The sequence below is a fragment of the Hipposideros armiger genome, unplaced genomic scaffold, assembly GCF_001890085.2.
Source record: "Hipposideros armiger isolate ML-2016 unplaced genomic scaffold, ASM189008v1 scaffold_958, whole genome shotgun sequence".
NCBI classification, from domain to species: domain Eukaryota; kingdom Metazoa; phylum Chordata; class Mammalia; order Chiroptera; family Hipposideridae; genus Hipposideros; species Hipposideros armiger.
Window position 1 is genome coordinate 258,302 of NW_017732308.1, and position 15,580 is coordinate 273,881.

Consider the following 15,580-nt stretch of genomic DNA (forward strand, 5'->3'; position numbering starts at 1 on the left):
CCCCACCCCCCCAGGCTTTTTAAGAGTGAAGAGAGCACTGGATAAACACATTGAAGTTCATAACAATTGGCAGCACAAGAAACCAGAAGTACTTTCTGAGCCAGAAAATTAAATTCCATTGACTAACATTTGATTTTAAGTGCATTTTCAAATTTATTCTGCTCTGACTGTGAACAAGACACTACTGGGCACTGCAAAAACTCCCATCCACAATTCAGTGTGTGTGGGAAATCACAAATATGTAGTTAAACAATAGGAAACTGCTGATATTGGGCCTTTAAAAAAAAAAAAAGGACCATTTCTTATAGTTCAACCTAAAACAAGAAATTAAATAAGAACATGAGAACTGTCAGAAAGCAGAGAAAATTAATTTCCAAAGGAGATTACGAGTTGAATGAATTCCAGGGAAATGAATTCTGTGGGCTGAAGGGCTATAGCAAGGCTCACAACTGGGGGCTGGAAGAAGGTCTGTGAGAAGGGGCAGGGAGGGTGAAGGATACTCCGGGGGAGAAAACAAGGGATGGAGCAAACCAGCATCCTGAGAGTGGGTTTGGGAGGTGGTGAGGAGGAGTGGAACTGGAGCTGAGGAATCTGGAAATAGGTGACTGATGGGTACATAAATGAGTGTTGGCCTCCAAGGCTACAGCTTACTTATGGGACAAAATAGTGTCAAGTAAAGCATAGCCCTTTGGCACGACCCTCAGAAAAATGACACCTGCCTCTTCCCCCACCCCCTTGCTCATTTGGTCATTAAATCCTGACTATTTTTTCTACTCGATATGGTCCCTCTCTGTTCATTTATTTCCAAGCTCACTGCCAAAACCCTAGGCTACATCATCACCTGAACTACAGCAATCACTTCCTAAATGGTGCCATAACTTCCAATTTCTCCTCCTCCCAAAAAGCAGGAAATCTGTTCTCCACACAGCAACAAAAGCACTTTTTTTATGATACAAATTTGACCAATTAAACCTTTATGGGCTCCCCATTTCTCTTAGGATGAAAACAAAAATCACCAAGGCCTGTGATGTGTTCCATGAGATGCGGCCTCTGCCCCTCAGCCAGCTCCACTCATACCTGGCCCCCGACTCCTTGTCCCAGACCTGCTCCTCTTGGACACCCAGGGACATTTACTCCTGGACTCAAGGGACAGATTGGTACAGAAAATCCTGGTAGGCTCATCCATCATATCCATTCTTTAAGGAACTTCTGACTGACCTCCTTGATGGGGGTCACAGCCCCACCAGGTTCTGCCTTGCAGCCCTTAGTAAAGGAGCAGATTCAGGCAATAATTTGATAAATACGCATGTGTGTCTTCTTAGTTTACTATAAACTAATCGGGGATAAAAAGGACAGCCAGTTTTCTCATTCCCAGCACCCAGCACAGCACTGCTAGTTTATAGCAAAAGAAGAAGTATTCAATAAACAATTGATGAATGAATGAATGAACAAGTCCCGTGAAACATGATTGGGAAGCTCCGAGTATAATTGGAGTATCATTGTTTAGATATGGAGAATAAAGATAATGAAGAAAAAAACTAAGTTTTTTTCAGCAAACACTAAGTTTGCCCCAGCTGACCAGTATCCAGTTATTACAGAATGTTGGTTTGAGAAAAATCTCTTTATAAACACAAAGAAGCCACAAAGTAAGTACGATATTCATGTTACATATAGACTAGCTCAAGTATACACGAACGGGACAATAAAATTTCCTGAAGAAAAGGTGGGTATTCACATTTATGTCAAGTGTAACAAACATATGCACATTATATAAATGCCGTTTTTTTCCTTTCTTAAAATGTGTATGCATTTTTTGGCACCCTCTGTGGTCTGATCAAGCAGAAGGATGATGTCCTAGAAATTGCACCAGACTGAACTAAAAGGTTGATTTTTACCTTTTATGAGTGAACCATGCAGATTTCATAATTCTAACTTTCAATGTGTTTCTTTTTCTTTCTTTTTTCTTTTAGACTTTATTTTTTAGGACAGTTTTAGGTATACAACAAATTTGACAGAAAGGAACAGAGATTTCCCACCTACCTCCTGCCCCCACACCTGCACAGCCTCCCCTATTATCAATGTTACTCACCACAATGGTACATTTTATACCAAGGATGAACCTACATTGACACACCATAAACACCCAAAGTTCACAGTTTACCTTGTGGTTCACTCTCGATGTACATTCTGAGTTTGGACAAATGTATAATGACATGGACACATCATTATAAAATCATACGGTATTTTCACTAACCTAAAAATCTTCTGTTCTCTGTCTATTCATTTCTTCCCCACCCTTAACCCCTGGCAACCACTGATCTTTATACTGTTTTCATAGTTTTGCCTTTTCCAGAATGTCATATTGTTGAAATCATACAGTAAGTCGCCTTTTCAGATTGGCTTCTTTCACTTAATAATATGCACTTAAGTTTCCTCCATGTCTTTTCGTGGTGTCACACCTCACCTCTTTTTAGCACCAAATAATATTCCATTGTCCGGATGTATCACAGTTTATTTATCCATTCACCCACTGAAGGACATCTTGGTTGTTTGCAGATATTGGGAATTGCAAATAAAGCACTACAAACATTCATGTGAATGTTTCTGTTTTTTAAACATGTGAAAATGAACTAAGTATAAGGCACTTGATATGGATTGTGTGCATTTAGTCTTTAAAACAGTCCTATGAGGTAGGTATTAATATTAGCCCACAGTACAGCTAAAGAAGCTAATTAGAGGTTAATTTGCTGTGGATCACAGAGCTAAAATGCTGGAGCCATATACGTCTGACTCACTCACATATGAGTGTCTGACTCTAAAGTGTATCTCTTGCAAACTATGATGCACTCTCTGTTTTCCGTATTAAATTATGGCATACAATCACAGCTGGCATCCTAATGATTATGCCATGAGCAACAAATGGTGGGTAAAACAAACATGGCCTCTGCCCTACAGGAAGAGTCTGGAGGAGGAAGCAGAAAAGTAATCAGGCAACACACAGAGAATGACTGGGGAATGAGAGAGAGCTGGGGATGGTGCAAAAGGTGGAGTGAGTCCATTGCAGGCGCTGTGAGCAGCAGGTGAAAATACCACACGTGGGAGAGTGCGGCATGTTCTGGGAACAACCAAAATGGAACTGCTGATGGAAGGCCTAACTAAGGAGTTTGTATTTGAATAACGGAGACTCTTTGCAAGAAGTGAAACAGACTTATATATTCTTTTAGAAAGACCAATCGAACAATAGCGGTAAAAATGGATCAGATAGAACCAGACTGGAATTAGGGACGCTGGATGGGTGGTGAATTTAACCAGGAGAGTGGTGGAAATTGCAATATAGGGAGAATGGAGACAGTGGTGTGGGAATTGATTTGACAGCAATTAAGGTATAGCCTTGATAATTGATGGACATGCAGAAGAAGAGATGGTAGTGTCAAAGATACTGCCCAGAAAGTGTTTTTGGTAACTGAATAGATGGTGGTGCCCAAGACAGGGAATCCAAGGGCCAGACAGTCTGGTGGGAGTGGGAGGAGAAGGCGTTTAGGGTTGCACATGTGTGGCAGTTGGATTTTGGGGTCTGGAGCTTAGCATGCTAGGCTGGATGGCGTTGAAAGCTTTCCAGTCTTCAGCAGACGTATGGTGCCTGAGGCATGTTAGTGGACAGGCTCACCCACGTGCAACAGAAAAGCTTAGAGCCAGTCAGAGCAGCATCATATAAAGGGAACGAAAAAACGCCACGCCCATAAGGGTTTTAGGACTGAGTCTCCAGAAATGTGTGAGCAGTCTGAAGAGACACACTCGGGCTCCATGTAACCAGAATAATTCCTTCATCGAGCAAACATCGTTGATGGCACTTTCCCACCATCCGTTCGCCCAACACCAACCCATCTGCTATGAGACAGGCTCACGGTGACTCACCTAATCACAACAGCCCTCACTGTGCCCCTGCCTCATGTGAGTGAAGCCAACGCCCAAGGAATCGAGGCTGCTCCAACAGGAAACTGTGGGCATCTCCCTGGAGATCCTGCCTTAAACCGCGCGCCGGCCCAGAGGAACGCCCGCTCCTGCCCTACTCACCGCGCCGGAGGGAGGGTCCCTCCTTAAGGCCAATCTCTAAATCATCCTTCTCATTGTCTCCGTTGCTGTCACCCGCTGCTCCGGATAGGGGGGACCGTCCCGTCCTCCCTCCAGCCAACTCCGGGTCCCCTCAACTTAGGGGACACCACCACCAGCTGCACCGTTGGTTTTTCAGCCAAACCCTCCTTTAGGCTACCAACCGGCGCTGGCTGAGCCAATGCCAACACCCCTTCTTCTGCCTCACCGAGGATCCGCAGCCAATCAAAACCAACCGTGCTGCCGCGTGCCAAGCGCTATAGACACAGGTGACGCCGGCCTCGGTGTTGCCGTAGTAACCAGAGAACGCGCAGGTTGCAGCCTCAAGGTTGCAAGCTGGTGAGGAGCGAGGTGGTGCTTACCGGTGGTTTTGCAGGCGCTTCACCCCGTCCTAGAGCTGGTGTACTTGCCTGTGTTCAGGTTTCCTAAATGCTGTGGATTTTTCTCGACCTCATGTGCCTAACCTTTAACATTTGAAATAAAGTGGGTATAAAAGAGCAGCTTCCTTCATCTTAGGGTGTTTAGTTCCAAGAATTGCTATGGACTAAAAATCAATTCGATTTCAAAGCAAAGATTTAGTTTAGGATCAATGCTACATGTTAAATAGCTTTCATATAGTATGAAGATAGTTACTCGAGCGTACTGCATGCTTCAGGCAACGACAATATGGTTGTGGAAGAGTGACCTGAGATTCAAAGGATCTCCATGGTACACCTGACACTGGTTCTTTTTGTGGCTTTGGGCAAGTCTCTTCACCTTTTATGAAAGCCTGACGCTTCTTCTTGGAAAATATTTTAATTGCATTAGATAAAGCTTTAAAAAGACTTTACTTCACATTGTGGAGCTTTAAAAAGTGAAATATATTGAGTGACCATTTTATGCTGGGCACTATTCCAAATTCTTCCTCTTTATTTCACTTGTTTTTCACATCATCTGGTAGTCGTTATTTTTCATTCCAGTTTGGAGCTGTAAAATGGAGGCACAAGAAGTTTCCTAAGTTGCCCATGTCAGAGCTCATTAAGTGATGAGAGGCAGGGTTGAACCTACAGTTTGAATCTAGAGCACAGTCTTAACCAATTGTCAACTGATTTTCCCTTGAGAATTTCTTCAAGGATAGGAACTAGTCAATCCCATCTTAATATCGCTCCAAATGCCCACTACAGCGTCAAGTAAGTGTGATTAAATCTCCCAAAACTTGATTTAAAATGAAGTGAACCCTCCCCTGGTGTTTCTGCTTTGAATAATGAAAAGTAGGCCCAATGGGATCGCAACACGTGGATTTTGGTAATTGAAAATGTATTTTTTAAACTAAAATACTAAGGTTTCATTTTGGAAATACAGAAAGGTGAGACAAAAGCCAACTCAGGTAAATTCAGTAGGACTAATTCAAATTTAAACTTCAGAGATCATAAAACCAGAGGGACTAATGTTACTAAAAAAAAAAAAAGTTGACAGGGACAGGCAGTCTTATGCTGAGTAGAAAAAGTGTTCTCTACATTTAAAAAAATTAAGCAGTGAGACAAAATGACTCAGTGTACTTTTTATCAGAATCCTGAATGTGCTTCCCACATTTCTCCTCAACAAAATATTAATGTTTCGGCCTTCCCTGAATATATAATAGCTGAAAGTTGCTTAGGAGATTAAGAGCATGGAAGACACTGGCTCCTGGAAGAGAGGTGTGCTGTCACTTTCCACTTAGTAAGGGGCCACACTGTCCCTGCAATGTGATCAAGATACATGACCCCCGAGGAGTCATGCTGGTGCCAAGCCTATGGTTGATGTGGTAGAGCACAAACCTGTAAGACCTAACACCTGCCTTTTCTGTTTTCTAATACCCCTTTTACTATCCTGAAATGAATTCAGATAATGTATATTACATAGTTCAAAAGTAAAACAGTATCATAACTATAACATAAAGAATAAAAGTAACTTTACAAAAGTAAACCTGAAATATTCAGGTTCAAGTTGGCAAGATGAAAACACTTCCTCCAAATTTCATAATAACCCTAGACCACTGGTCTAGGACAAAAAACAGCGGGGGTAGGGGCGGTGGTGGGGGTGTGAGGGTATTTAAACATACACATACACATATACATACACACACACACACACACACACACTCTTTCAGTGGAGGAATGAGAATGATCTTACAGGCTGAGCACAATTTGAAGAAAAAGCAGAACTTAAATTGAGCTTTTAAAGAATAGCAAAGAAATAGAATGTTTTTCAAACAGGAATGTTTTCATTAAAAGCACAGAGGTAGGAATGTAAACAAAGTTCAACCACAGAAAGAACTGATACTCAAGAGATCACACATACCTTAATGAGCAAGATAAAAAAATAAAAAAAAAGTAATGAGAAACTATTTCCTTTCCTCTTCCCTGGCTCCTCCTAAAAAACCCCTCAAAGTTCTGTAAATGGAAATAATAAATTAACAAAAATATTTTTTCCCACAATAAATGTAAGCAAAACTTTCAAATGAAATATCCTAAGCCATAAGCACCTTTCTCCATCTCACTCCCAAAGGTTATCTAATTCATGGTGAGATAACAGAAGCTTACAGTATAGAACACAGGTGGTTACATACATGTCAAATGGAAAACAAACCAAGGCCTGTCATTTGCTATTATTTTATTTTAAAAATTCATAATTAGCCATTAAATAAAAACAAGCCTTGGGTCTGTGAGAGTTCAGTATTTATATGCTCATTACACATCATGTAATGTATGCTCATTACATATCCATTGCAAAATTCTATCTTAAATAGATGTCTTAAAATAGGGAAAATAATGGGCCAGCGTACCTTAAAGGGCTCTAATTTCAATATTTCTTAACTATCAAAAAATCATTGTGAACACACACTATTTTGTTTCATCTTCTTTTCTCGCTGTTCTCCTTTTTCCTGAGGCATATGGATATCAGGCGGCAGGAAATAGAAATGGCTTATTACCCAACTGCTCCTCCTGAGAAAGATATGCAGCTCTTCTAATAATCAAAGTGCAAAGTCAAGACAACATCCAACAACTAATTCAGTAGACTTTTATTGCTCTTTCAACTTCAGTAACATCTCCAAAATATAGTTTTCTTCTAACAATTATGAACAAATTTGAAAGGTAGGATCATTCACATTATAGACTTGGTAGAGACTTGTACTCCATATAAATGAAAAATATCAGTTCTGTTTTAAATGTTTAATTTACTTTGGATTTTATTACAAAAGAAAATATTGTCATTGTAATTATAAAAGTCATAAAAATTAGAACTGTACTGTAAAATTATATACCAACCTATCAAATATTATATAAATGAACAAAATTCAATTTCTATTTACTTAAACATAGTACACACTGGGAAAATAACCTCCCCTACAAAACAAAAAAATTTAATATTAAAGCAACAAAAAAAAGCCACAACAATCAATGCACAAAAATCTGATTAAAAAAACAACTAGGGTTTAATAATTTTTCTAAGTTAATTGTAGAATTCAATATGTGCTAATTAATTTTTTTCAATGATCTTTAGATGATTCCATTTCCAACTAGATTTTCCTATTATTGATACTTATATTACTTTTTGCAAAGTTAAAAAAAGAACCAACTTTACATTCAAATTGCCAAATTGCTGAATTTTGAAACTATTTTAGATTTTGAATGTCCTTAAAGTCTTTAAGTTTACTTTCTAAAAAATAAATAATTGTTGGACTAAACCAAGACACTTCACATATTTGAACTGCATATGATAACAATGATGTGATCTACATAAATAAATTTAAAACATTAAACATTTTTTAATTACAATGTTATATCAATGGCATACATGTCTGAAATCTGAGCACTTTAAAACAGGATTCACATGTAAAATTGTGGAGCACATTTATAGAACTGATGTACATGATATAATCCTTAAAAAACAGCAAGCTCTGGTGTCATACCTCAGTTTCAGAAACCATTTTTCTTTTTACAGAATTTTGAAACTGTCTTTGCAAAAGCAAAAAAGTTAGAAAGCTATTATATACATACATACATTTTAAGTATGTGGAAAAAACAGAAATGTGTTTTGGATGAAAAAAAGCAAAAGTTAATTCTGAATAGTAACAAAATCTGCTTTATAAATACATGCATTCGCACATAAAAAATGTTGTCCATTTTTTACAGACTTGGCAAATGTGGACATTGATACTCCACAGCTTTTTTAAACTTAAGAGATTTACGATTTCATAAATCATTTAAACAGACACACAGACACACACACAGACACACACATACACACACCCATTAGAAAGTTTGTGTGCTTCACTTCATCATATGTCTTATTATTAGAGAAATACAGAATCATCCTTTTATCATAAGGAAGTTAGTTCATTGTTTCCTCAAAAGCTGCTATCTTAAAGTGAAATAGCATTAAAAAAAAAGTAAATTTCAGATGGTCAACATCGGGATTTCTTCTAGTCTTTGTAAACAGACATCTATAAATAAATAAAATTGGGTGGAGAGAAGAATATCCTGAGGTGGCACTGTGGCCAGGGTATTCAGTAGCACTAAGCTCCATTCTGGAAACCAAGGCATCTAAGAAAGTGCAGGGCTGTTTATATGAATTTATTTTGCAAATGGAATATGTACAGGTTTGATTCTTTTGCACCTTGAGGTAAATCAGTACACAGCAATTACTACTGCTCTTTTCCACCTATTTAAGGCAATATTTAAAAAATCAATATATGTAGTAAATTATATGTTTCACTGTCTTGCAATGAATATTATGCATGATTGTTATTTTTTGAAAACAGTGGAATAATATCATAACCACATACAACAAGCAGTTAATTACTTAAACATCAGTTACCTTTGCTCTTCAATGGAGTAGTCATATGAAATCATTTTGTATGTCAAGTAGTCAAAGAAAGCAGAAACCATTCACAATTAAAAACATACTAAAAACATTTTGAGTGCAACGTATTTTGCAAGTAATGCTTTTTCTGGCACTGGACAATTACTATACATAATTAAATAAAATCACAGAAACACTATGATCTCAGGTAGTTTTCAGTTTAAATTTTAAAATCACTTCCTAAAAATTAAGCACATTTGTTAATCCCTATGATGTCCAGACACAAGGAAATGATGTGAGGAAATCCTCCTGTTGAGGTACATCAGGGGAGTTTACAAAATATAGCAGCAAATACTGTGGTCTTTGGAAATGATTATGCTGCTATGAATAAAAAGGAATCACTTCAATGGAAGCTCATAAATAGTAACAAGCACCATGGAAATACTCTATTATCAAAGGCCAATAGAGTCTAACTCTTTTCTTCGGCAGTACCAGACGATGCCAGCATTATTTTCTAAGTAAAAGTAGCTACAGTTGTAACCTCCCATCTGAGACAGAAGTTGAATCTGTTATTTGAACTAGAGTCTGAAAATACAGTCTCAGATGGGGAAATTACATTAATTATTACATAGTTTAGAACGGATTAAAAACACCAGAATTGCTAAAATACCAGTGTTTGTCATTTCTCACAATCCTCTATTAAAACAATTCTTCATACTTTTGTACTTTAATTATAAATGATTATAGGGAGCACTGAAATTTTCATCCTAATATCCATGGTCACTACTGTCAATATTTCTGTGGCTTCTCAATATTCATTTCATTTCTATTAAATTATCCTCTTGCCAAATTAGTTTCACAACCCCATATATCCAGTCCTACAGGCTTAACAAGAACAACGTTTATTTATTTCATGTGGAGCTAAGAGTATATAAAAGATGACTAAAAATGTTGCTAGAAGTTAAAGACAGCTCAGAAAAGCAAAAGCTAAATAACAAATATTAACACAAAATAGAAAGAATGCCATCAATCTGAGCTATACATAAAATGTCTAAATTCCTTTTAAAATACAAATATGGCAGTGCTTTATATCAAAGATGTAAAATCTGTCAACTGCTTTCAGATAATAAACCATAAATGCAAGTGAGCACCAACTATTCACATGAACAATTTACTTTATATTTGTTACCTCTTCAAATGTTTATATAATATTTAAGCATTGCATCAATTAAAATAAATAAAATATTTTAAAATGAAATCACAGATACAATCTATTAAATATTATCTATACAATAGAAAGAATATCGTAAATAGAAAATGAAGGTAATTCTTAATAGAATAAAGTAATACTGATCACAAACCCATTTAAGAGAATTCTGACTCCTGATTATTAAATCTTACTACTTTCTAAATCGTACTAATAGAAAAATAATCAAAAACTTGAACCTGATACAAACTAAACCACATTTTAAGTAAAAGACAGCAAGGCAGATAACAGAGTAGGCATTCTGGACTCTTAATAAAGTATTAGATTTCAGAAAAAATTTCTACAAAGGCAACAAAATTTAACTATTGTAAATTGGCATTTTATAGCTTCTAAAATTCACAAAATTATGACTGGTATGGGTGTTAAATTATAAAATCATCTGCAATTTTACTTGTCCGTCTGAATGGAAACTTAGATGTGGAGGTTTTAAGATTTAAAACAAATTTTTAAACAAAAAGGTCAAAACTATAGTTCTTATCTAGAAAGTTTCCATTGTTCTACCTCTGTAGCTAAAAAATTTCCATCACTTATTAAAGCCGATGGACATCTATTATACATAAATGAAACCCACACAAAGGAAAGCCATGACATGCTATCATTTGTCCCACAGCATTGGCATAAAGACTCCCTGTTCTTACCACAAAGTACTAATAGAAGTGAAATAATATGTGAAAGTTTTTAGAAACTCAAGTTAAAATTATAAATATATGAACAAAGTATATATCACTTAAGGTTGGTATGAATTGTCGCTGATGAACGCACAGATTCAAAGTGATTGAATGCATTTCCCCACATCTTTCTATTTCAGAACAGAAAAAATGTTTTCAACAGAATAAATATTTGAATAGCAAGAACCATGTACCTCACTTCGAAAAGACCATTTCATTATATACACAGTTTCCATGGCGCTCCTAACAAACTTCAGACACTACTTAAAAAACCCAGTGGTCACGCATAAATAGCATGATGTACAATATTGTTATGTATAGTGACATGAAATACACATTTTACATATATATATGTATATGTATATATACATATATATATGTATCTGTATATCTATATATAAAATTCCTCTTGGCTCAATTCTATAATGAAGTTTCGGCATCCATGTATTTCTTTGTTGATTCATCTTCGATATTTATTTTCACACTCACAGGTTTTTCAGGGCTATTGAAAATGAAGAATCAGAATAAATGATTTTGAAATGGACAGATATTACATTCTAAACACGGCCAACACTAAGTATTCATAATAAGCCTTTGAGATGACTATTAATACTATAAACAGGTCTTGCTATTATTATTTTACTGCTTTCTTTTCCTATCAGTAAACTTAATAGGAAAGGCAAATATTAAAAATTCTTAGGCTTTTTTTTCCCCCCAATGGATATTTTTCCCACTAAAATTCATGTTTTTCTTACAACTGAAGACAAACCCATTAAAATTGGTCAGTATACGACTATGCTTAATTTACTAGTTTTACTTTATATATGAACAGTTATAACACTGGACTTTTATTTCACTGATAAATCCATTAAAAAATTAATCTTTGTTACTACAGGTAAGCATCAAACAAATTTCCTTAAAAAATGTAACAAATTTATAAGCCTTCTCTCACCAAATTTGGCTAACAAATGTTAAGATCAAAACACATATTCTATATTTTCAAAACGTTATATCAAATACAATAATTCCATGTATACAGATTTAATTAACTTAATTGTAACACATGAATATCTGGGTTTTGAAATTTGTTCAAAAGTATAAAAACACATATGCTTTGCTGCCTTCTCTAGACAAAAGTGAAGGAAACCTTCCACCCCGGGAAAAAAAATTTTTTTTTTTTTTCTGTTAAACAACATAACCCAAACATTTTCTTTCTTCCCATTTGATTCTGAATTGAGGGAAAACCAAAATGAAAGGCAGAAGTTTAAAAATACTATAATATTATTGCAAGATCTTTATATTTATCATAGCTACACTGACCATCTGAGCCAGGAGTGCTGATAAGGTATGAAAAATTAAGAGTTTTTAAAAGAGTATTTAGTGAAATTCTGGATGCATGGAATAATCCAAAATGTTTAACTTAAAAACTTTTAAGATCAAAGATAGACATGAAGAAAGAAAACCGTCTGGCTTAGAAATTAGAGCTCAAGAAATGATGGTATAAAATAAACAAACAGAAATGATAGAGATTAAGTAGGAGCAAGGTTCTAAAAGGAGGTAGGGAATGGATGAGAAAACCTAGTCAATTATTATCAAAAAACAGAGGCCAGAAAAACAATAACTAAACCGAAGTAGTTAGGTGATTGCTTGCCTGGAAAAGTTTGATCTGATGCACAAGCAGAGGATACTGACACCCAACATAGTCTGGCATAAAGTGTACACAAAGTTAATATTTGTTAAATATGAATGACTGAGTACCCTCCTAAAAGATAATATCTCATTTCTCCAGAGACCTAAGGGATTAAAGTACTAGTGGTTATCAAACTGGAATCCCTAAGGCTTAGGCCTTGAAATGAGGGTAAAGAAAGAAAAAGGGGTTACATAACAAAAATATAAGAAAGGGGTTATGGAATAGTTATGTGATATATGATCCATTATAAAACTGAATGGCCTTTACATCCATGGATTAAATTTCTTCCAAATACCTTCAAGAAAAACGTTTACCTCACCTGGAGAAATTGCAGGCTAAAAAAACAACGGCAACAAAAAAAGGAAAACAATCATGTTTTTCTTTTTTTCTGGGACCACCAGAGAGCATGATTGAGGTAGAGTGATCAGTTATAGCATTTATTTAATCCCTAGTAATTATCTTTTTTTATATGGTTTCTGATCTTTTATATATTTATTGTATATTACCATAGTTACATATTCATCTGTATTATAAAACAGCTTAAATTTTTTTGACATAGGGAACTATAAACTTAAAAAATAAAACAATCAGTATCTATATCTGGACCCAGTATACAGAAAAATAATGGACAGATTGATAGAGGAAAGGAAAAAAGGAAGGAAGAAAAGAAAAGAAGCTTGGTTTTAAGTAAGGAGAATATAAATTATGTAAATTGAGTTAAATTTAATGGTTTCATTGTACAGCTATTCATAAGTAAATTGAAAACTGGTTATAGTTAGAAAATTCGTAAATAGTTACAGCTACCTCGTGTTAGATCTGGTTACTTTGGCATTCTCAGTATTCATGGCAAGTGCCTTCCACTGTGCAGTTTTGGCCATTTCATCTGATATGTTAACAACTGAGGGATCAACACTGAGAAACAAATACACTTTTTGGTTAGTATTCAGTATTGCAAAAGCATTAATAATGTCATTCTTATTATCTATATAATATTTGCTTTCATCAACTTAAAACTGGGAAAACACTTTGCCATGCACATAAACCAAGGTCTAGCAAGATATCAGAATACTGGAGTTCTGTTATAAAGTTCTCAAGAGGAAATGCATCTTTCTTTATGATCAAAACTAGGAATAAGATTAATTGACAATGATGCCCAAGATGATCATCTTGGTTATATATATACATACACTGTTGAAATCACATAAAGGAGTATATTAATATGCTCATAAATTTAAAAAATAATACCGCCTCAAGTCAATTAGAAAACTTTTATAACTGGCACAAATTTTAATCTCATCAAATAAATAGCCAAAGTATTAATAGATAAGGGAAAATGAAGGTTATGATTTTTTTTTAAACTGCTTATAGCTCTCAAAAAATTTAAAAGAATGCTGGGAAAGATGACATTTTAAAATTGAAAACAATGCTTTAAAAATATTTCCACAGATAAAACACAGGTTTATATATACTGCTCTTTGCTGGCATTCACATTTTTAGTATCAAAGTGTTATTATAGTAAATTAATCCAAATGAAAATCAAAAGAACAAAATAATGTCCCTTTCATTGTAAGGACAAATTGGAACCATTCCATGTCTCTATGAAACACTGCAAAAATTACTTCAAGATCCAAATCTAATAATGATATCCATAAATAACTTTGGGCTCAAATTTGTGAGTCACAAGGAATATGAAAAGTACTACAAAGTTAAAAGAAACATTTGCAAGCCTTTTTTCTTCAGCAAAAGAAAAACATTTCATGCAAAAAAGGGATAGATACAAATATCAAATTAGATGTTAAAAGAACAATGGGATGGCAGCCAGGTAATAAATGACTAAATAGCAGTCATTTAAAAGTGCTAGCTTTGTTTCACTCTTTAAATCTGAATATCGTTTAAAATATAAGACGGTAGAAAAGTATGACATGGGCACTAGAATCTAGGAACGGCTGCTTCACCAAGTCAATTTCAGCTTCAAATAACTGAAGAGAGAAATTCTTGAAGCATTTTCTGGCTTCTAAATGTACTCTTCTAAGTAAGAACTTTCTCACGGCTAGAAATTAAGCCCTTTCTTAAAGAAAGTATTTATATGTATATATATTTTGTTTTTCCGCCAAATAAAACTGGATGGGAAAAATTTGCCTACATTAAATAAATTATTTTCATATTTTACAGGGCTTTATGGTTTCCAAATGCTTTCATGCATTATCTCATTGCAAGTAATCTGAAACTACTTAAAATGTAAAATTCTGGCAGATAAACAGGTCAGCCAATGCCTGGCATTCCTGATGTTCAAATTTCAAGCAAAGTAGCATTCATCATGGCTCACGTCATCATTTAAAAAACAAAAGTAAATATACAAATACCCACTCTTTTTGTTAAATATCAGACAGTGTAAGTATAGACTCCACTTAAATTTGTCAAAAGGCCCATATGTAATCACACTGAGAAAGTGCTAATGCAGGACCTACAGAAATTAAGTGGTAAATAATCTCAACAAATTGGTGTCACTAATAACCATCACAGCAGTTTCTAAACTTTTTAGAAGTACAACCAACAAAGTTAATATATTAATTCATTTCACAAACATTTATAGAACTAGGGAAGCAGAGCACTATAGTTGAATATATTAAGATTGCTGTATGTGGTATTTAATTTAAATTGTATAAAGATCTGACGGGAAGATCATGAAAGGTGACACAAAATAATACCAATGATGAAAATTAGTCGCAAAAAGTATAGAGAAAAATTACTTAATAAATTCATTTATCAAAACTAACCAACATGTACAAGTCCAAATGTGACCTCTGTAAAAGCTATAAAGATTAGTTACAAACAAAAAAAGGTTGAAGCAAGTCAATTAAATACCAACAAACAATTTTCATTAAGTGTCACAGAAGAAATCCATATACTTTCTTAAACTGATTTTTCTACTACAAATAGCTAATCAGAAATGAATGAAGTGTAGAAACGGGAAATCAGAGGTGTGCACAAATAACATAGTTTTTAATCTTTTAAAACTAC

The 15,580-nt window shown here is 35.0% G+C and overlaps 2 protein-coding genes across 12 annotated transcripts in view; both read right to left on the minus strand.

Moving 5' to 3' along the window:
* Nucleotides 1-4,287, minus strand: part of NEK10 (NIMA related kinase 10) — a 192,847-nt gene extending 188,560 nt beyond the window's left edge. Inside the window, exon 1 of the mRNA XM_019630865.1 lies at nucleotides 4,075-4,287. The gene's annotated coding sequence lies outside the window, so the exon portion shown is untranslated. The remainder of the gene's footprint in view (nucleotides 1-4,074) is intronic.
* A 2,839-nt stretch (nucleotides 4,288-7,126) lies between these two features.
* SLC4A7 (solute carrier family 4 member 7) overlaps nucleotides 7,127-15,580 on the minus strand; it is a 105,758-nt gene continuing 97,304 nt past the window's right edge. For all 11 annotated transcript variants that reach the window (XM_019630853.1, XM_019630854.1, XM_019630856.1 and 8 more), the window contains 2 exons: nucleotides 13,364-13,471; nucleotides 7,127-11,371 (listed from right to left, as the gene is read on the minus strand). In XM_019630853.1, the coding sequence (XP_019486398.1) occupies nucleotides 11,290-11,371; nucleotides 13,364-13,471 (190 nt within the window). In that variant the 3' untranslated portion in view covers nucleotides 7,127-11,289. The remainder of the gene's footprint in view (nucleotides 11,372-13,363; nucleotides 13,472-15,580) is intronic.